At 41.0% G+C, this 23508-nt stretch overlaps 1 protein-coding gene across 1 annotated transcript in view; it reads right to left on the bottom strand.

The window, feature by feature from the left end:
* Positions 1–23508, bottom strand: part of aopep (aminopeptidase O (putative)) — a 79641-nt gene that overhangs the window by 1356 nt on the left and 54777 nt on the right. The window contains 4 exon segments of the mRNA XM_034234848.1: positions 6540–6687; positions 6803–6872; positions 6874–6891; positions 16449–16565. Coding sequence (XP_034090739.1) covers positions 6548–6687; positions 6803–6872; positions 6874–6891; positions 16449–16565 — 345 coding nt within the window. The 3' untranslated portion in view covers positions 6540–6547.

Consider the following 23508-nt stretch of genomic DNA (forward strand, 5'->3'; position numbering starts at 1 on the left):
TTATTTATACAGCACTTTTCAGCACGTGGCGATTCAAAGTGATTTACAGATTAAAAGCAAAAGACATTTAAGAACAAATACAGCATAAATACATTATTAAAAAGACATTTAAAAACAGGCATAATAAGCAAAGGTAATGAAATAAAAAATAAATAAATAAACAGCAGGTACAGAATACATGACTAAAAAGGCATACTGTAGTGTGAGTATGGGCAGCTCAATTAAAAGCAGCGGCAAATAGGTGCGTTTTTAGTCGGGATTTAAAAATAGGAAGTGTTTCGGCGGACGTGCGCGATTTAGTTCCAAATTGTTGGGGCATAATAACTAAAAGCTGCTTTTCCAAAGATATTCTTATAATTAAATCAGCACTTATTCTTATTGATTATCAAATGTATTTACAATGAATTGTCTGCCGATTAACTAATCACTGAATGGACACATTGTATCAGCAATAGAGTCACTACAGTATGGTGAAGGTTAATACCACAAACAATGATTTATCAGCCTGGCTCTACAAAGAAGGTCCAAACGTGTTCGATGTGTTTATGGCATAGTGTCCTAAGATAATTACAGTACATAGTTTCCATGAAAGTCTTAATTTAAATGCATGAAATTGATAAATGATCTCTTTATACAGTAAAATACATAACAAAAAACAATTCAAATGAGCATTGTGACAACAACGTAGATGTAATCATTCAATGACAAAAAAGTATCTTTTGAAACAAAATCCAGAATCCTTCATTTGTCCAATAAAGGTTGAGACTCGTGCTTTTCTTTGCGTCTTGTTGGGTGGTTAGTGGACTGGACTCCTGTTCCTGCTGAACTGAGCCAGTGGTTCTGTAGGACTGTTAATCAGTTCAGGTAGGCACAGGAAGCCAAGCCCAAATCTTCTCTTTCTCACGAAGCACTGGCGAGCTACGAACACATCGTTTTTCCTTTTTTTGGTTTGAAATGAATCAAAAAGAAAAGCTAACTCAGACTGCGTTCTGCTTTGCCAAACCCACAAGAAACCGCACTACTGTAGGTTCCTTTAATCCGCTGAGATTGTTGGATTTTACCAGCTGGTGAAAGGCTTGGTTGATACATTTGAAACCTCAGCAAGACCACACTGCCACACTTAAAATTGAAAAAGTTGCCAACCATAATCTAATACAAACAACTCTTTCAAATATACCTGAAATGAAAGAAACAATCAGTTAAGTGAAGATGCATGAAAAAAAGAAGACGTGGCCGAATACATTTATATTCAGTGTCTTTACACTATGTTGCTTTGTCCTTTGATGTGCCGAGCACCATTTCCCTCCCAATTAGAGAGTAATAAATCACCTTTTAGATATGGGCTCTGATGGCAATTCCTCTCTTTTACAGGTCTTTGATGGTCATTACTCTTTTAACAGGCCATAAATATAGGGTCTAAAAATAGGAAGGCTCCCACATGGCCCTCATTTCTAATTCACACATCTGTCCTCGCTTAGTCACCATTTTGGTCGTTGTGAATATAGAGTGCTATAATACCTCCTCACGCCTCATATACTGATCGCCCAAAAAAGACTTAACAGTCCTAATATACACTTCTATCTGCCACTGTTTTGATTAGGGAGCAATTGGTCCAGAACTGTATAGCTTTGCATCGGAATTAGCTGTAATAACAGTGGGCTGCACCCACGGCAGTGAGTTACAAAGGGTCAGTCATTTTAACCTGAAGGTCTCATCCATACATGATTGTATTCTTTGCATGTAATGCAGTTGGAGTTATTGACAGCTTGGATGAATAATGCACTAAAGCAGAATATGTTTTTCAGAGAAACCTTTTGTTTGTTAGGAGGATGTAAATTGAGGTTGTTCTATAACAGCTCCGCAAAAAATCTATTTCTAAGAAAAAGACTGAGATGTATTGATCATTGTTTTGGCAGCCTGTGCTATGTTAAATAGAGACTTGCATGATAAACCTACTCATGTTGCTGAGAAAGTCTGTCTTTATTTTGTTAAACTGTTTTTTTTTCATGTTAAAAAACGTATCTTGAATAATTTGAGAACCCTCCTTTTAGAACACTATTATTTTTAAACTACTGTAAGAGTGTGGTGTGAACCAAGTGACGATTTCGGCTTCCTTCTTATCAGTGTGTGCCTTACAGGATCACAGCCTTTTGTTTCTCTGAGACCAATCAATATAGCTTATATCGCACCGTAACTCCACTGTAGAAACCATAGAGGTAGAAACACATAATTGTCCAAATAAAGTGAAAACTGTCATCCCTAAATGAAGGAAAGCTCTGAAGCTGCTGCAAGATTTTCCTCCTTTGATGCATCAGTCTGGTCTCCCTCTACACTTTGTGAAAAAGTGTTCAGTGGGAATCCGTCTGCTTTATGGATCTCTGTATCTTCGCTTCCTCATGCCGAGATTAGAATCAAATCAATACATATCAGCTAGAGAGGCACGGAGGGCACTTTCACTGCCAGAGTGATGTGAAGTTTAAAACCTAAGGCACTTTGAGTACTTAGAGGATGATATCGAGCACTGATGTGCTGCAAAGCCATGTCAAGCTTTTAGTTACCATGCTTTATCTACATTAAACTGTCAACTTAAAGAAATACTTTAACATTTTGGAATTGCGTAACATCTGAAGATTTATAGCAGAAAGTCACTGCACTCAGCCAGTAAAGTTCAGCACATTACTCACTGTAAAACTTGTTATTTGTCACACTTTGGTCAACAAACATGATATGACATGTGATTAAAAAGGCTTTAGAGGTGCTGGTAGGCAGAATTTCTTACTATATGTTTTCCAAATCTTTAGGCCAACTCTTTATGCCGGCAGTAGGTAGATCAAGCATGTGGAATAACTTTAGTTCACACAGAGTGGTCTGCTGTTAAAAACACTGAATTGTGGAGATAGAAGGTGAGTGACAATGATGAGGTGGTGATGATGCTCCATCATTGATGAAATATCTGTCAGCAGCGTTGGGGTCTCCCCAGGCCTCATTAGCACTGGAAGTAGAGTCTCTCTGCTGAGGTACTTGGCTCTCACCTTCACTAGAACTACAGAGCGTGCAACTGGCATCATCTACAGGATTATCTATTATGCTACGTAACTGAGAGGAGACAGAGGCAGGGGTGGGAGTAGAAAGGAAGATGAAAGAGTCAGAAAGAACAACAGGCAAAGGCAGGAGATCTTAGAGCGCCGCTCATTAGTAAAAAAAGCGTTTTGAATTTGTGAGGATGCTTGTGTGTTTAATTCCTTCTGAGTGAGAGGGTCTCAGTGGAAAGTTTTATAGATGCAAGTAAAGCTGGAAAGAGCTATTTCAATGGAGGTTAACGCAGGATAGGGAAGCGAAGAGTGAAATGAGATAAGAGAACGAAGGGAAAGGTCAGGATGCAGCAAGAAGACAGTAGTAGAGGACAGTGGGGTAAGACTTTGGTGACTGAAATGTATAAACACACACAGCCACCACTGTAAAAACTTAAAAGCACACTTGTGTTCTCTCCTCTGTCACACACATTCATTGACCTCCATTGTGTGCTTGTCTGGGTCATGCTCTCCTCAGGTGCAGAACTTAGCCACTGGTGAACAAAGAGGAAATCAATCACTGTTCACCAATCAGCTAAGCTCTGTGCCTGGCTGGAGAGAGGATACAAAACCTGTCTGGCGGACTGGCATGTAACACACAACACACACCACACACACACACACACACCACACACACACACACACACACACACACACACACACACACACCACACACACACACACACACACACACACACACACACACACACATAACAACACACAACACACACCACACACACACACACACACACACCACACACACACACACACACAACACACACACACACACACACACACACACACACCCACACACACACACACACACACACCAATACCCACACCAATACCCACCTTCGCCCCCTCATCAGCCTTTTTCTTCCTCCGCACTTCCAAATCTTCATCTCCTCAAAACCCAATCACACACTCTTAGATAATCACGTCTTCTGTTAGTTTTAAGTTCTGGGGATGAATGAGTTTGTGTGTGTGTGTGGGGGGGTTGGGTGTGTGCGTAAAAGGGGTTGTCATGGCAGCAGGCTGGGTCAGGGTTGTGTGGTAATCCCTGGCAATGTGATTTTTATCATAAGTCACAAATCAGCACGCCAGGAACCCTCACAGCCCAGACATGAAAGAACAAAGACCGTCTCTCTAAATACTGTACAATCCAGCGCTAACCGGCAACACTTAAAGGGAACACGTGAACTTTCTTTATCCTCACTCCCTTGCATGTGTCATCAGAGCGCAGTCATAAAAGAGCGGACCCTATAGATCCTCGCCCTCTTTCTCTCACACTTTTTCCTTGGTTACCCCTCTCCTCCTCTCCTATTCGCCACGCTCGGGTAACCCGGCGATAATGCCCCTCATTAAGCGGATCAAGAGGGATTCCAGAGGCATGTACTGGGGGAAGAAAAGAACGAGGGAGTTGAGAGGGGAGGGGAAAAGAAAAAAAAGACACAGGGAGACCACCCTTCTCCTTTAAAGGATTGTGCTCTTTTTGTTTAAAAACACAGAGCAGGGAGTGCGCCTTGACAGACATGTTTGTTTTCAGTTTAAACCCTCTCAGCCCGCCTCAGCCTAATCCCACTGTACTCTGTCGTCCTGTGTGTCTGTGTGTGTGCGTCTGTGTGTGTTAGGATGTAAAGGGTACAGGGAGGACTACTCTGACATATACTAGGAAAAGACTGGTGAGGGCACACAAACGGAGCAGTTAAAATAAATCCATCTCCCCACAGAGCGGTAATGAAAAAGCAGCGAGGGGTTAGTTTCATCCATCATTTAATTGGAAAGAGATCTGGACTGAGCTCGGTTGACCAACGTGATCAATTGATGTGTACCGAGGCTTGTTTGGTTCAGTCCAATGGGATTTGCGATTGTAAAAGTTAGGATATAAATCTCTGAATGCTTTTTCCCTCTCTGCCTATTCTTTGAAGGTGTTTTGGCCTGTTTCAGTCCTTCTGTAGTGAGGCTCCACAGGGTGGTGTGTGTGAGGGAGTGAAGGGTGATGACAAAAGATGTGCGGGCACACACAGATAGACGCTACATACCGTGTGTGTGTGTGTCAGAGAGATTTATCAGGACTTGAGACAGATGCCGAGCACTTGTCTAGAAAGCCTTTCCCATTCTGCATAATGCATAAAACTGTGTGTGTGTGTGTGTTGTGTGTTGTGTGTGTGTGTGTGTGTATGTGTGTGTGTGTGTGTGTGTGTGTGTGTGTGTGTTGTTCAGAAGATAAAAGCCTGTCTTGTAGTGGCTTGGTCACGGCCTAAAAAAAGGGTTTAGTGCTATAAGTCACTCAGGTTGACATAGACAAGTATTTAACACCTCTTTTTGATGCGTCCTGTGTGGACCAAGGTCACAGACACCATGTTTAGCCAAATACTGAATTGGGGAGGGGAGGATTTAATGTAAAAAGTGTTGGGTAATATGTATGTAGCATTGGATTCAAAGTACACTGCTGTAATGCTTAAAAACTTTGAATAATATCTGGGTTACTATAGTTCAATTGTCGAGCTTGAGATCTGTTTAATTGCCCGCTCATATTATTCCAAAGGTTAGTGTCAGTAATAGCAGCAGTGTTTTGAAAAGATCAGCAGCTTCAAAGAGAGCTATCTTCACTCCAGGCCTCCCTTCCGCTCGCTCTCTTCCTTCCTTCTCCTTCTGTCTGTCTGTCTGAGCCATAAATGTCTTCCTTCCCTTCATTAAACGTGACAACCGATAAACCCCTCTGCGTTCCTGACTGTCAAAAAACCTCAAGGTGGATAGTTGTGGTTATGCATACACACTCACACACACAGGAGGAATGTCAGGGTCAACGGTATGAAAAATCACCCCACATGGAGTAGAGCTCTGAGAAAAACGCTTGCTGACCCATTCTCGCTCTTTTTTCTTTCGCCCCTGTCTCGTTTGTTTGAGGAACACATTCCCAAATTCCTTCCCTGACAAACACATCCTGATGGTGCTGCTGTGAAACCACGGAAAAGGCCCCATTCTGAGTCTACAAACACACATATGTGCATATACACACACACTCAATGGGATCAGAGAGGAATGTGAAGTGTAGGTAGCCAAGTGAGTCGGATATGGACTGTCCGCTGGGAAACATGGAATCAGGATCTATCCAGCACAAAGCTTCCTGTTACGGTTGCCTCAGACTGAAAGGTCAGATACGAGATAAATATTGTCTTTATTGGGTATTCATTCTTTTAAAAAAAATGAAAAATAGCAATAGGACATCTACACCTACACAAATGTTTTGTTTACATGTCTGATACACATCTCGACTTGAATGTAAATAATGACGAAACCCACTTAATTGCAGAAATGTTGAAAGTAATAAAAAGGCATTGAAACAAGGGAAAAAAAACTGCATGGTGCGTCGCAGTTTTACTGAAAGACTACCAAGGACATAAAACAGCATGACACACTGCAGGGTTTACACAGGGCAAGGAAAAACTGAGAGTGAGACTTCACCTCTTACATCATAGGACCATCTCCTCCACCACTCTGCGTGCTGATTGGTCCATTTCTTCCTGGACCAAAGAGAGGCAGCGACGGGCCAGAGCCTGCTGCTGAGGGTCCTCCTGAATCATCAGCTCCCCGTACAGATACACACCCATTGGCCTAGAAACACACACACAATCACTTAGTTTATTTTTCTAAGGTTGAAGCTGTATTTTAAATCAGTTTCATTTGTATAATTACAGGGCATCATGTTCAACCGTTGAGTCTATTTACCTGGTAATGAACCAGAAAGTGTTCCACGTCTCCGTAAGCCTGAGTGTACGCATGCTTGACCACCAGCTCACCACCAGCGATGTTGCACCTGGAAACCAAAACAGAGGGAAAATACAAGAGAACTTTTAATGGAAGCGGAAAGGTATTTATCAGTTAAAATGTTGAAAATTAGATACTGTAGAAATTATTTGGTTATAATGCAAAAATGGCAGCACGATGCTGTCAACTTGGACCAACGCAGAAGTCAAGCAAAGACAGAATATTGAGTAAAATAGGCCGTAAAGAAAATAGTAGCTCATTGGAATGATTTTGGGCAGTGCCCCTCACAGTTTATTGTGAACAGGTCTTCCTCAATTGCAGAAAAAAGATAAATGGCTCATTCTGACAATCTGAGAGACAGAGCTGAGAACAATTGAATTGATTAATCCAGAACAGTAGGATTATCAGACAAGAACAATGTATTAGAAAGGAAACCGTCTCAATCAAAAGTTCTTCTAAAACAATTGTATTTATTTTCTGACACCCTGTATGTGTAGTGTGTGTATTATGTGTATTATACTGTATGTGTGTATTTGTGAGTGAAAGCTAATGCCGTGCCTTTCTCCGAGAGGATCAATAGGAGGCTCTGTTGCCGCGGTTTACAGGAGAGATCAGAGACTGGCTCGGCCTTGCCACTGCCATCACCCTTCATCATCTACTATGAGCGTGCACGTGCATGGCAATTTGCATACACAGTGCATGTGTACATGGATACATTCGTGTGGAGGAGGACGGAAGAGCGATACAAAATCTAGATGAAAAATCTTTAAAGCACTGTCACTACTTTAAAGCCAACCCGGTATCACGGCAAGACGTGAACATGTGACGATTTACCATGCTGGGAGACGTGAACATGTCACGGTTTCGTCCCCTTCAAACGTGGACCTCTACACGGTATTGTTAACCCATGTTAACCAGTGGAGAAATAACCGGAAATACCAAGCAAATGCGTACCCCGACGTAATGATTTATTTTTTAATAGTCACACTCGATACAGCGATTTTCTTGTTGCCCCAGCTGGTCGACACCTCTTTTAGCATAAACAAAGGCTACATTAATGTATTAAATCGATGTTAATCCATGCGTGTGGATGTGGAATTAACGGACGTGACGTTGTGCGATTGAGTTGCCAAGCAACAGCTTCGGTTCATGTATAATTTACAAACTAATTCAACTACAAACCGTAGTTATATTTAAAAACATGTTAAAAGGCCTCACGAAATGGATACATTCGTGTGGAGGAGACGGGATGATAGAGGAGACGAAAGAGCGATACAAAATCTAGATGAAAAAATCTTTTAAAGCCACTGTCCACTACTTTAAAGCCTGACTGTTTTTTCATTTTTTATAATTGTTTTCACTCTCCACCACAACAATCTTCACTCACTCAGGATAATAAACTTAGCCCAGGTGGCATCCTTACTAGGTGCCTGAACCACCTCAACTGGCTCTTTTCGACGCGAAGGAGGAGCGGTTCAACTCCTAGTCCCTCCCGGATAACTGAACTCCTCACCTTATCCCTAAGGGAGACACCAGCCACCCTGCGGAGAAAACCCATCTCGGCCGCTGTATTCACGATCTCGTTCTTCGGTCATGACCCATCCTTCATGACCTCCGAACCGAACCGGTTCTCGGTACCCAACCCTAACCATAGGTGAGGGTAGGAACGAAAATGGCCCGGTAGACAGAGAGCTTTGCCTTCTGGCTCAGCTCTCTTTTCATCACAACGGTGCGGTAAAGCGACTGCAGTACCGCTCCGCTGCTCCGATTCTCCGGCCCATCTCACGCTCCATTGTTCCCTCACTCGAGAACAGACTTGAACTCCTTCACTTGGGATAAGGACTCATTCCCTACTTGGAGTGGACAGTCCATCGGTTTCCTGCTGAGAACCATGGCCTCAGATTTGGAGGGTACTGATCCTCAATCCCAGCCGCTTCACACTCGGTTGTGAACCGATCCAGTGAGTGCTGAAGGTCGCAGACCGATGAATTAGATCCCCCTTTTTGAAAAGGGGAACCACCACCCCGGTCTGCCACTCCTTCGGTACTGTTTCCGACTTCCACGCAACGTTGATGAGATGTGTCCACCCAAACCAAGTCTCACGGCATTTCGTGTTCACCCAACAAGCATTTTTAATCTATTGATTCGTGTTCCCCAACACGATTTGCCCCTTTTTTTCGTGTTGCACAGCACGATTTTAAAAGCAATGTATTTCTACTGCCTGCAGCACGTCTTTTTCTCCGGTCGGGTCGAGGAAGACCTGAAGCTGTGTGGTTCATAAAAACATGTTCTTACTCAATATCAAGCCACAATTATTGCTTTTATTTAAATCGTATAATTTCGGGACTTTTGTTGCCGTCTGTGAGGAAAATAAATGGGGCTCAGAGCCTCAGAATACTGAAATCTGTATTTTTAAATTATTTTTTTCCTTCTAATTTGTTATTCTTTTCAAATAACACACTGTTATTTACTCACCATAACACACAATTATCCTTGCTTTTATTTATTGGTTAATTCCATAATCTTCGGCTTTTTGGCGTCCGTCAGGGACTGAATTTCAAAATAAAAATAACCGGAAACAGACGTAGGACTATAAGGGACATTTCGAGCGTCATTGCGATTGCTCAACCTTTCTGAGTTTAGGATGGCCGAAAGACACTACACTACCCATAATCCCCAGCTATCGTTTAGGACTACAGTCCCCCGTAAGGTTACGCAGAGCGTCAAACAGCTGTGTGAAATGGAACGAAACCACGCCAGACTATCCAAAACTGGAATCGAACGCCACCCCCCCCCCCCAGAACTACCACATGCTGGATGCTGGCTATTGTGTTTCGCCAAATGTTCTATGGGACGTCTCTACTGAACGTTTGTCGTTTTTCCCACAATTAGAAGTTGCCAGTATTAAACACATTGACGTTTATGAAATGTAAAACTATTATATATTATGTATTATAATCAGCGTTGGGGCTAACGCGTTACAGTAACGCGTTACTGTAACGCCGTTATTTTTTGCTGTGACTGGTACTCTAACACATTACTTTTTAAATTCAGTAACTCAGTTACCGTTACTACATGGTGCGTTACTTCCGTTACTACTCCGTTAGTTTTTTATATATAGTTAACAGCCAGGCGAACAGAGATGAGAACTGTACTTAAGTACTTGAGTAAAATGTACTTAGATACTTCCTGTGTCACATGCGGAGACGGGCTGGGGCGTGTTTGTGTTGTTTACTAACAAGACTATCATGGCAGCGGCGGAGCTCAAGTCTAGTTTCTCCACCTGGAGATATTCTCACTATTTCACTTTTGTCGAGCACAAAAGAAAATAACGTTTTAGTTAAATGTAAGTTGTGTCTTGGCGGGTCAGAGATACCTATCTACTGCCCAAACCAGTAATTCAAATATCTTAAAAACATCTGCAAAAACAACATGCTGGGACGAAGCTAGTAGCTAAGACCACAGAGACTCAGCCGACGCCACTCCACCTCCACAACAGCGGCTTGATTTTAACCAAGGGACTGCTAGCCAGGGAAAAAGTCGATAAAGCCATTGCACGGTATGTTGTAGAACACATGCAGGAGCTACAGTGGAGTCACCCGCTTTCAGGGAGCTAGTTAGCATGATAGCATGTCCGGGCGGCACACACGGCATATGGGACGGAAAACTTTGTCCAACTACCTGGAGAAAGAATATACAAAAATGGAAAGCCAGCTAATATCGATGCAATCCAGATTGCATATAATGCATGTCAAGTTGATCAACAGATTGTATTATTCTCCAATGCAATAACAGTACTGTTATTGCACATTAATGCCCTTATAGCCTTCATTTCAGTACTTACTGAAATGAAGGCTATTAATGGTAGCCAGTTTTTTAAGTAACTAAAACGTTACTTTTCACAGTAACGCATTACTTTTGGGTTTAAGTAACTAATTAAAGTAACTAAGTTACTTTTGAAATGAAGTAACTAGTAATGGTAGACTAGTTACTGGTTTTCAGTAACTAGCACAACACTGATTATAATTATTAAATGGGTGAAAATCGCTATATATACCCACATGACAGCTCATTGTTACTTTGTAATTCTACTCCACTACAATTCAGAGGTTAACCTGGTACTTTTACCTCCACTGCATTTATTTGAGTTACTTTGCAGATTCTGATTAATGATATGAAATATAAACAACCCTTAAATCAGACTTAGTTACACCTGAGTAAATTCAGGTACAGGTGATTGTCAAGTGCCAACAATCAGGAGAGATATTTGATAGTTGGTGCTTGAGAGAGACTAAACATGTATCTGCAATTGACATGAATGGAAACGATGTAATAAAGTATATTCATTACTCGTTATTCTCTACTAATAGTTAATTAAAGACTGTATATTAATGGCTATTTTGCACATCCCTTTCAAGATTTTCAAAGGTTTATTGACATATCATATACACAACTACGGTGTAGTTATGCAATGAATGAAACACTTGGGTCACAGGTTCCTCAACAGTGCATTACAAGACATCTATCAATATGTGTGTACCCTCCACCATTAAACTGTCATATTCCTACACATTTCTTATTCTATCTACATACATACGAGTATAATTCATATGTATAATATCAGTTAAAATAAGTGCTTCAACATAGTTAACATTGTAGGAAAAGCAATATATTAGACGTTAAGTACTTTGTCAGGCTTAATATTTATCTGTAGATAGATACCACCCAACGTTTTTTTCTTATTTAAAAGAAGACCTTAATCTGTTATTTAATGTTTAAATAAAGGTTAATTCGTTTTTCTGTTTTGCACCTCCTCCTATTAATATCTTTGTACATTCTGCACTAAACTGTTTTATTGTAGAGATCACTTATAGTATCTTCTTGATTTTTTATATTCTATATTTATACTTTTCCCCCTATGAAAGTATGTACTCTTAATATTTTTTAATCAAACAAAATAATTCAATAACGTGCTTTAACCACTAGATGCACACAAGGTACACAAATGTTTTCCGGATTTCATATCATATAAACACCAAATCCCAGCATGCATTGCGGCTAAAGCATCCAATAAACGAGCTTAAAAACCATAGCTGAGGATCTTGGGTAATGCCTATGTCCGGTTATTTTCATTTTGAAATTCAGTCCCTGACGGAGGCCAAAAAAAGCCCGAGATTATGGAAATTAAACCAATAAATAAAATCAAGGATAATTGTGTATTATTGGTGAGTAAAATAACAGTGGTGTTATTTTGAAAAGAATAACAAATTAGAAGGAAAAAAAATATTTAAAAAATACAGATTTCAGTATCCTGAGGCTCTGAGCCCCATTTCTTTTCCTCACAGACGGCAACAAAAGTCCGAAATTATACGATTTAAAATAAAAGCAATAATTCTGGCTTGATATTGAGTAAGAACATGTTTTATGAACCACACAGCTTCAGGTCTTCCTCGACACGACCGGGAGAAAAAGACGTGCTGCAAGCAGTAGAAATACATTGCTTAAAAATCGTGCTGTGCAACACGAAAAAAAAATCGTGCTGTGCAACACGAAAAAAAAGGGGCAAATCGTGTTGGGGAACACGAAATCAATAGATTAAAATCGTGTTGGTGAACACGAAATGCCGTGAGACTGGGTTGGTCAACCCATGACAGTCCCTCAACACCCAGAGCCTTCAGCATTTCTGGGCGGATCTCATCCACCCCCCGGGGCTTTGCCACTGTGAGTTGTTTGACGACCTCAGTGACCTCCCCCCGGGAGATTGGTGTTTGATGCCCCCGTCATACTCCAGCTCTGCCTCTAACATAGAGGACGGAATTGTCGGGTTCAGGAGTTCCTCAAAGTGTTCCTTCCAACGCCTAACAACTCCATCAAGTTTGAGGTCAACAACGTCCCCATCCTTACTGTACACAGCTTGGATGGTTTCCCTGCTTTCCCCTCCTGAGGTGTCGGACAGTTTTCCAGAACAACTTTGGTGCCGCCCGAAAGTCCTTTTGTACTCGTTTTTTTTTTTTAAACCTCTTAATATTAGTTTTTGCTTTGTGCCAAAAATGTTGTGCTGCCTCCACCTGATTATGCTGCATAATAATGAAGATGGAGTAATGCTCCATTAAGAACAGCCACATTTAAATCCTCACATTACCTCGGCAATCTTCTAAATAAACATGTGTTAATTGGTCTCAGAAGGGCTTTCTAATCCAAATTAAAATCCTCCTCAAACCATATAAACTGTTTCTTAAAAAGGCTGCAAAAATTCCAAATCCAACATAACAAAAAAAAAAGCAAAGAGTAAAAGCTGGGTGAACATGCCCACATAGGAACAAGGATGTGTGGTGTGTGTGTGTGTGTGTGTGTGTGTGTGTGTGTGTGTGTGTGTGTGTGTGTGTGTGTTGTGTGTGTTGTTGTGTGTGTGTTGTGTTTGTGTGTGTGTGTACTCTTGAATGTGTGCACAAGTGTGTACAGTATGTGTGCCCTCTGGTGCCAGCCCTGCCCTTCTGGCCTGCGTAGCCCCGGCAGCTGTTCCTGCGCTGGGTAACATTCCTGGGGAGAGCCCTGGGGCAGAGCAGCTGCCTGATGCACCTCTCCTCACCCCTTTTTCCTCTCGCTGGGCCTCCCTCTCTGATAGCACATGCAATAACAACGGTGACATTCCTTCATTTATTGCTGCAACCCCTGCCCCTCCTGCACCGCCACTGATTCCAACACATACCACTAACACAATCCGTGTGTGCTCACACTTACCATGACAAAACAAAGAATCTGTTAAATAGGTCGACACTAGACAGAGGAAAAGGTGTGAATGCAGTGTTACAGTAGTCTCGATTTGTCTACATGCTGTGTATTAGATTGGACCCCCAGACACAGCCTTATATACTGACTTTCTGGCCAAAGACAGGAATTATTATACTATTGTAAAACATAGTAAGACATACAGCACATTTGTTTATAATTAACCCCCTCAACTTCCCTTTAACTATGTTGAAACAAAAATAATAATCACAACTGATTAGTTTGCTAATTTCAATTTCCTAAACCCCAAAATAATGCCTACAAATTCCTTATTTGTCAAAAAAACATTACTTTCACTGTGACTAATGTTCAGGCTGGCAGAGGGGTGACTTCCTTTCTGCATACAAATGATAACTTAGTTGAATAATGGATACGTTTATTGACAGAAAATGAATCAACACATATTTTAATACTGTTTCAACTTTAGATCTGTGATCTATGAAACTATCTAATTATAGTTGCCATTATTGTTTTCTATTCTGGTCATTTGCCCATTGGGCCCCTATTAGGCCTGGATGAGGATTCCCTCCTCTGTGATCCTTCATTTTTCGTGGAACTTTTTTTAGTTTAGGACCTGTTTATGTTCCCACTCTGCGAATCCCACTGAGACTGTCCCTTGGGATGAAAGGCTAAACGGATAAACTTGAGTTGACTTCCTGACACTCCTTGGTATATTCTTAATAACTGTCCTCCTCTCCACTCCACATGTTGTTGTGGAACCAGACTTGATGTGGTCCAGCAGCAGAGTATCCAGTCACTGGAGGAGTAAGCCTAACCTGGGCACAAACAGACAATGTGTGCTGTGTGCCTGACCAACAGATGGCCTTTAGCACACACAAAGCTACGCTCTCACAAAATCAGAAGCGCTCTCACGAAGCTACACACATACATTCATGCTTACGACACAGACAGAGTCAGACAGTCACACAGCATCTCACATCATGAGGCTCATATGAAAGGAATGGGAAAAGGCATGCTCTCTCTCTCTCTCATACATGCAAACACATGCTCTGGCTCATGGGCACGCTCGCACATATATTCATGGTCACTCACACACCGTTCACAAGCAGTCCCACTGCACACACACTGGTGGTCAGCCACATGTTTCATTCAGCTATCGTGTTCACGCTCACGCAAATCACACACACAGAGTCTTCAGCTTGTACGCCATCTTCTCAGCACCTTTAACCCAGATACAAGAGTCTTCACCACATATCACACTAAACTTAACTCTATTGTTTGGAGTGAATATTTAGCAAATAGAATGTGATAAGACAACATGTAACAGTATACTGTGCTCATGTCACCAGATTAGGTTAAAGTAATGAGGAGAAAGCTTATTAAATAGATTCAATATCTCACCAGGAAAGTCGATTATTTATGTGATATGAAATCGTCACCAGGAGAGATTTTACTCTATGCACTGATAATACCATTTTATTATAGAATAGACAATATATGTTGAGTTCTATCACACAATGCTCTCAGTCGATGTGTTACTAAGCGCTCTTCAGATGACTTAAGCATTACTGATCAATTCTAAATATCCATCCACTCTGAAAAGCTCTCATTCCCTATGAGGCAAACAGCGATGGAATAACAAGATGAACTGCACTCAGTCTCCTGTTTGTCCAATCATTTAAAAACAAATTATTAATTTAAGGATGCAATACCAGTTTTAGAAAGGCTGAGCGAGAGGCTGAAAACGATCCGAGCGGCAGCAAGAGAAGGAGAAAGGGAAGAGAATAAATGGCCACATTTATAAGGATAGACATAGGTGATTAACCTCTTCTGAATGAGATTCCTACCATTAGGACAAGGACCATTGCCTTTACACAGGTGTGTGCAGGAGTGTGTATGTTTGTGTATGAGAGAAAGTGTGTGTGTGTGTCCAAGCATGACTTTGTGCATAATGGCCCTGTGTATTTGTAGCAAACACTGACGTTTTTCCTGGAAATTGCAGATGAGGATCTGCTTTCTTTTGCCAGGAAGTCTGAGTAAAGACGCCCACACCTAAAGCTGGACCCGAGGAAAAATGCTAAGTGGCTCGTTGACCTTGAAGTTATTTAACAAAAAAGGCTAGACAGTAACATTAAGAACAGATTAAAGTCACTGAAACAAACTTCTAGCAAGAAACTGATAAATTAGATACTACTTTTTATATGTGAGAACTTGAACTACTGCCCCGACTCAGAGTTTGACTGTAAATTATTTTTTTAAATCCTAAAATGAAACTTTAGATGTCTGGATTTAACAATAATCGCTCAATTGGCCACAGACAACAGAACATATGAGCCCGATTATATACATTAATGCTCCAACTAAACAGCTCATATAATTAATAAGGTCTTGTTAAAAACTAAATATGTATCATATTTTTCTTTTCAAGACAGGCCATGTGTTAACGATGGAAGTTATTGTGAACAGTTTTAGAGCTCTGCTGCAGCTGCTTTTTTCATACTCAGGCTGTACAGTAAATAACTTCTAAGCTGCCAGCAAATACAGCTGCAGTGCACAAACACAGATAAGAGAAACACACACACACACACACTGTTAATGGTACCATTAAGGAACTTTGTGCAGTACTAAAAACATGAAGCGAATTCTTGTGGGATTTAGTCAGTAATGGTGGCTGTAAAGAAAAGAGCTGCTATTACAGGAGAATTTACTACACATTACAAAGCAGTGTGTCTTGGGATGGAAGGAAAGAAGGAAGAAACTATCTACATTTCATTATGGGAAGGGATCATGGGGCTTGGATATATGCTCACTTGTCTAAGCATGTGTGTGTGGATGAATTTGTACGTGTATGTGTACCTCAGCATCTTGATCCTGTAGGCTGTAAGTTCTCTGCAGAGCGAGCATTGTGGGCACGCTGAGCTCCTCTTCCTCCAGCAGCAGCTCCAAAAGCACCACTAGCTGCTCTGATGTCAGCTGAGGAGACAAAACCATTTGTGAGATTAATAGTGCTGACTTACATAACCGAATAACATATATTGAGACATATAATTGGATATTATGAGCGAAAAATAATATCCCTCTAATAATAGCAGTTTCAAACTACTAAACATTATAAACATATTGCATGCAGTGAGTCGGTTCTCAAACACTTTTCTTTATTATCTTATCTAACAGTTAGTTTCACATATTTTCAGAGCTGGGAGAAGGCTTTATGAAAAAAAGAGCAATATAAATCAAGCAGTTAATGCAGCCTTTCAAACGGACGGAAATGGTAGCCCTAATAAAACTGAGCTGAAATGGTGATTAAATAAATATGGTAATATGTGCAACTGGGAAATATTACAAAAATAGGCAAAAAAGGACGGATGAAGGGAAAATAAAACATTTGAATTGAGGGCGCAGTGAAGTGAACAAAGCTATGAAGTTGTCTTTCTTGATATTGTTCTATTGTAGCTAAATAAAAGGGAGCAGCACTAATGCTAAGAAAAGACATCCTCTAGAATATTTAGTCTTTGTAGGTTGTAAGACTGAATTAAAATCCCTGGGTTCCAGCGATGACAGAGCCTAACATTTGAGAAAGAATAAAGGTTTTCAAGAGATAGGAAATGCCGCGTTGTTGCTTAATAGCGTGAGGACTGATTGTGCTATCCAGAGGTAATCCAAAGGAAACAATCACATTTCTTCTAATGACTAACATCTTCAGGGACAGTAAAAAAGTCAGCGGTGAATTTGGACGATTATTCTGAGGATGGATGTGGCCAGTGATTTGAGAGAAAGACTTCCTCCTCTGGAGAGAGCTGTGCCCAGCCTTGCCTGCCTCTGCTTCTTACAACCAGAAATCCCAACCACACTTTCTCACTGGTCCCAGTCTGGGACACAATTAATGGTTGACAGCCCTACGGGAATGATGTGAAAATAGGTATAACGTGTGTTTGTGTCTGTGTGTGAAAGTGACTAAGGGAAGAGACAGCAAGAGGAAAAAAAGAGTGCCACAGTAGATGAATACAGACAAAACTCTTATTCAGAAAAACACACCCAGAAAAGATTAAACAGCTGCTATGTGAGTGTTATATATTTGTGAAAAGCCAATCCATTTAAAGCCGTCTCTGGTAAACAACCTCCTAGTGCTGCTGGGAAATACCTAATCTCAAAAACAGGAAGTATTTCAGCATCTAGCTGTTGGAGCTGAGGGAATAACACCCAAGCTCCAACTGGCAAGTGGTCAAATGAAACACCACTAGTGCCACACACACACATCCACGCACAGATACACACAGGCAGACAGAAACACGCACTCACACACACCATCAACTAATTCTGTGGAAAATCTATCTATCTATTGTTGGCCTTCACCCCTCTATCGACTCACACTTCTCTCCTCCCTCCATTTTGTAAGGGCTAAATGTTTTTCTGAAGTGGCGTCTCCATCTTTAAAGGGTCTCTTTGGGGCCCCCCCATGATCCTTGTCACTCTCCCCCCTTATGAAAAGTGAGGAGTCCACAGCAATAAAACACTGCTCTACTACATCACTTGTCTTCGCTGACTGTGATGTCTTGTTTTGTCTCGATTTACTTATGATCAATATGGTTTTACTATCAGAACACACACATAATGTTCACATATTCACAGATAATAACATAACTGTCTGTCTCATCACATGTAACCTCTCCATGGTGAAGTCTCCTTCGATAAATACCTCTTGTCTAAGTATACAACAATTCAATAAGTGCACTTAATTACAACTTTGAGGGTATTTTATTAAGGTCCTTGTGTTTTATGCAACTATAATCCTATTGCAACTACGTTTCAGAGGAACATTTTGCACTTTTGTGCCTGAATGACTTCCTGTGAATTGCTTGTGCTTGAAAACACAATTTGAATCTAGGGCAGCAAAGGCGGACACTACCAGTACAATAAGAAATACTTAAAACTCCCTTATGAGAGAACCTTCTCACCTAACTTTTCCCTAGCATTCAGGCCACCTGCTAAGGGCTTGACAACTGCTTTAAGGATCAAGGAAGATTAACTTCACATCAGGGAATGAAAATGTATTTTGGGTAGCTTGAGTATTGTTGAGTGTGAATGTCTCTCCTTCTCTTATCTTTCTCAAACACATACACAACAACCAATCAAATCACCTGTAATCTAATTAATATAGATATTATATAACAAACTTTGTACACACCAACATACACACTACACTTCTGTACAAACTGCTGACACGGGTCAGTTTCACCAGTTTCTATATTGAGTTGAGCTTTGGCAAGGACCTTTGGGAAATATGCTGCTAAAATGCCCTCTTCACACACTGACCTCTAAACCTCTACAGAACAATGACATACACACACACACACACACACACACACACACACACACACACACACACACCACACACACACACACACACACACACACACACACACACACACACACACACACACGTATGAATGAATGCATACGCAAATATAGACTGTTTACCTCATTGACTGAAAGCTCAATAAGACAAACAGCTATAGTAAACACGAAATATTATGTCCACCACAAACTATACATGAAATCAAAAATATAACTGTGTGTGTGTATACAGGTATGAATGTGTGCACACTTTTGTACGGTATTTCCATGTGAGAGAAATGGTGAGAAAGAGTCAAAGAAAGGAAGCAGCCACATTTTCATGCATATGTGTGGGTGTAGGGGACCATGGGACTGAGCAGCATTAGTTGTGCAAACTGCTGCTGTATTACATGTTTGTACAGCATATAGTGAATAGAAGCTTTTAAGCCTTTTGTAGAGAAAATCTGTACAGTCAAAGCATCAACTGAGCTTTTTTGGTAATTTCCTACCTTAAATAGGGGTTGAGGCTGCAATAAAGCGAGAGTTAGGGGTTGTGATTCACCGTTGGCTCCTCAAACTTATTTTCTGAGAATAGTGGGTCTTAGTATATGAAAGAAACGTAGTGAAATCTTAAATATTTTCCATCTATTTCTACAAACCCATCATTTTGTACGGCATTTCCATAGCAACGGCACTGAGAACCACTCTGAGTTCTGTACAGCAGAGAGGATTGGATCCCAAAATATTTGCATTTACCTTCAACCACCCCACACACTCCTCTAGCCTAAAGAAGGCCTGGGGATCTACTGTACAACCCTTTTAGTCCCTTGCTGCAACAAGATCATTGCATTGTATGATCTCATCTCTACACGAGCAACCTGAAATAACCTCTGCTAACTGATTCATCACTCTCCTACATAACTGCTTCTACTAGCGCTGACTTACAAGAAAAATAACTGCTGGTTTTTTACTCCTATTTCCTGGCATTTATGGGTTGAAACCCTCAAACTCTATTGGGTTGGTTGTTATGATAATTAGAGGAGCCAAGTGTATTGTTAGTTACTGGTAATAAGAGAAAGAAAAAGACAAAAACAAAGTTGGAGCAAAAGAGACAAAAAAGGGAGAAAAGGCACAAATGTGAGTGTGAAAAAATGTCAAAATGATTGGACTAACTGACCATAACATCTATATAATGACTGAAAGGAACATAAAGGAATGCCCTTGGCACCATTACAAGGAGTATAGAGGTGTTGCTCATGCCTTTTTTCTTTCCAAATGTTCCCTCTCGTCCTTCTGTTGCTCCCTACAGTATATCCATACCACTGTGTGCTGCTTGTTCAGTAACACTGCATTATGGGGTTTGAGACATTGAATAACTGTGACATTATAAAACCAAACTGTGAGAGGCCATTGAATCGTGTGTGCATGCGTGTGTGCGAGGTGCCATTCAGCCGCTCGGCTGCCTTTTATTTCTGTCTGACCGCAGGCTCGTAAAAACACATTCTGGCACCAGCAGCTAAAGGCCTCAGCCCACGCCTCAGGTACTAAGGTTTCACTCATTCTTTGCCTCAAATCCATTCCTTTCTCTCTCCCTCTACCCTCTGTCTCCATGACTGTCTGCTCCCCGTCTCCATATCAACTGCTTTTCACTCTTCTTTTCCCATGGACCAAACTGCGTATCTGGCTTCTACAATCACACCCTGGCCCCTTCATTCCTTTATCTCCCTCTGTCTGTCTTTATTTTACACTTGATTTAAAGGCCCAAGCATTCATAGGCTCAAACTACATCCCTGGGTTCAGTCCTTGAGGTGAAACAGTATGAAAAACATCTGTGAAGATGTTCTCAACAGCCATGAAAGCATAAATAGCATCACTAATACTTTTAATTATACTTTAACTGCACAATACAGCTGCACAGAATAAAAATATGCAACAAAACTGGGCAGATGGTCAGGAATAAAACTGCTAAAAGTCTCAAAAGAAGTACACATATAAATGTTTCCTTAATCAATTAATCAAATATATTTGCAGTCCTACTACTATTTCCAGTAAGAAACATATGACTCTATTCAACTATCACAAACATAATCACATGGTAGCAGGATGCTCCCCTCATACAGTAACAGGAGTCTGCTTGATGTAGACGTGAGAGAGAGAATATAGAATGAGGCAGAGCAGTAATGACAAGACCCTATAAATATAAAAGCTATAAATATGATGAAGTGGCTAAAGAAAATATATATTCATACACTGTGGGAATATGGTACTGCAATCTTGTGGGCCTCACAAGGTCTAAAAAGACATTATAAAAGGCTTGCTGACATCAAGCATTTTGTAAACCAATTTCGGGAAATGGATTTGAGCAAATACACACACAGGGGATGCTGAAAGGTTATCTGTGAGTCACATGGTACGCTTTCAACTTGTGAAATGGAGCCGTCTTCTCCGCCGACATCTCCTGGAATGATGTCACACCTGCTGCTGCAGCACGTGACGACCTAAAAGATAGTGTCGGTCACAGACTAATGACCTTGGCAATGACCTTAATCTATGGCTGTCTATCTGCAATCTATTAACAGCATTCAATCTTTGTTTTGCCATTTTAGAAAACACCTTTAATCAACAACCACAACATCTACGGAGAGCTGTTTGAGGGTGTGTGTATTTGTGTTTGGACCTGGCTGTTGCAATCAGTCTTGAACCTAATCAGGAAGCAAAACATTGAGAGGGCTTTTGAGAGAGTCGGACACAGTGGGACAGGAGAAAAATGTCGAAAAAGACGCAGAAGAGGCAGAGAGCTTTTCAAGTTTTGACCTTGCAATCAGGACGATTGTCTGAATCAATTGTCTCATCAATGTGTCTACTGACACAAACACATGGGCTAACAACAGTGCCAGTGTCAGGAATGGGAATATAATGGGAAACAAATATATTCACAGCACGTCCAATACTTTGCAAATCAACAGAGTCCAATTACAAAACAAACAAGTCTATGTGCCTCATTTATAATGTGAAAGTCAAGTATACATTTTTGATCATGAAATGATAAAGTGTTCAAATTAAAGGGTCATAACGTGCCCTACATGAAGGTGTGATGTGTGCTTCTCCCCAATTCCCCAATATTGAACCCAGTCTATGCCCATGCATGTATGTATTAATGAGCGTGTTTGATCAGCTGCTGGTTGTTAGGACGGGTATCCCCCCCCCCCCCCATCTTCCTTCCTGGCCTACACATTCATAGTCTCAGGCCAATCAAAAGCAGCTTGGGGTCACAGCAGGGTTGAGAGTCAGGGGTTAAACTAAAAAAGCACACACAGTGGGCCCGGCGGTGGGGAAAGACTACTCGCTTTGAGAAGGAATCAACCAGGCAAACATACGCTCACGCACACACCTACAAAAAAGTTAGTACATATGCACTTTCCAGACATGAGGCATGCCATCTCTGTTCCAGCAGATAGCTTTTAACACTTTGTTCTTTCTTAGTGAGGCAGCAGAAGGTGGGCTGTTTGTTATGTACAATTCTATGTTCCTGCAATTTGGCATTGATCATGAAGGCAATCAACATGTTTTCTCTCCTACTCATCACTGCTCTGACTCATACTCATTCACACATACACGCACCTCCCTAACAGGGGAAGTTTAATTAGTCTCTGGCACTTTGCGCTTTTGACGCATGCCACAAATCTAACTGTCTCCAGTGGATGCCTCCCTGGCCTCCCTCTTACCATTCCTCCTCCTCCCACAAGCCGTTGTTCCATTCCCGATGGAGACACAAACAACTCCTCAAACACTTTTTACAATATTGGAAAGCATAATTCCCCTTTAGAAAAGTACTTGTCCATTCTTGTGCTACTGTTGTTCAGACATACAGTACATGTCCTCATTGTCAGCAACACCAGAAGAGCATAACAACCCCCTCAGTTCCATCTGCAGGGGCCCTAACCAACCAGTAGGAGTCACAACCGGGGATTGACCCCAGCTCTCGGTTGTTGTGCCCCTGCACCACCCCTATGCCTTTGAAAGAGAGAGGCCTTTGAAAGAGAACTGGAACAAAAGGACTCTGTTTGTGTGCGATAGAGAAAAATCTGTAACATTTGTACTACAGTTACACATCCTAACAGCTGGACGTCCTCTTAGACAAAGAGAGAGGTGAGGAGAAAGGGATGGTGGATTCTTCTGTGTAAAAACATATGGACATCCTGATGGAGACAGATACTCCTCTAATATAAAAATGAAACCACAAAACCTATCCTCTACCATGGCTTTTAATAAACAAATTCCATAAAAAAGAAAAAGAAGCAGAATGTAGTTGAATGTATATTTCAATGTGCAGACCTTAATTGATAGCTGTGTTTCTTTCAATACACATACATCAGTAACCTGTATTTAAAGTAATAAAAAAACAATGGCTCTTGAGACTGAGAGCTACGGACTGGCTGGGGTAGTCTGAACATTACCACAATTAAAATATCATCAGTCAATAAACCCTTAGGATACATTTACAATGTGTATTCATGTGAATATATGTTGCTGAAGGTTTTAAAGTAATACAATTCATTGAGTACAACGGTTATATTAGAAT

This window comes from Gymnodraco acuticeps, unplaced genomic scaffold, assembly GCF_902827175.1.
Source record: "Gymnodraco acuticeps unplaced genomic scaffold, fGymAcu1.1, whole genome shotgun sequence".
Taxonomy (NCBI): Eukaryota; Metazoa; Chordata; class Actinopteri; order Perciformes; family Bathydraconidae; genus Gymnodraco; species Gymnodraco acuticeps.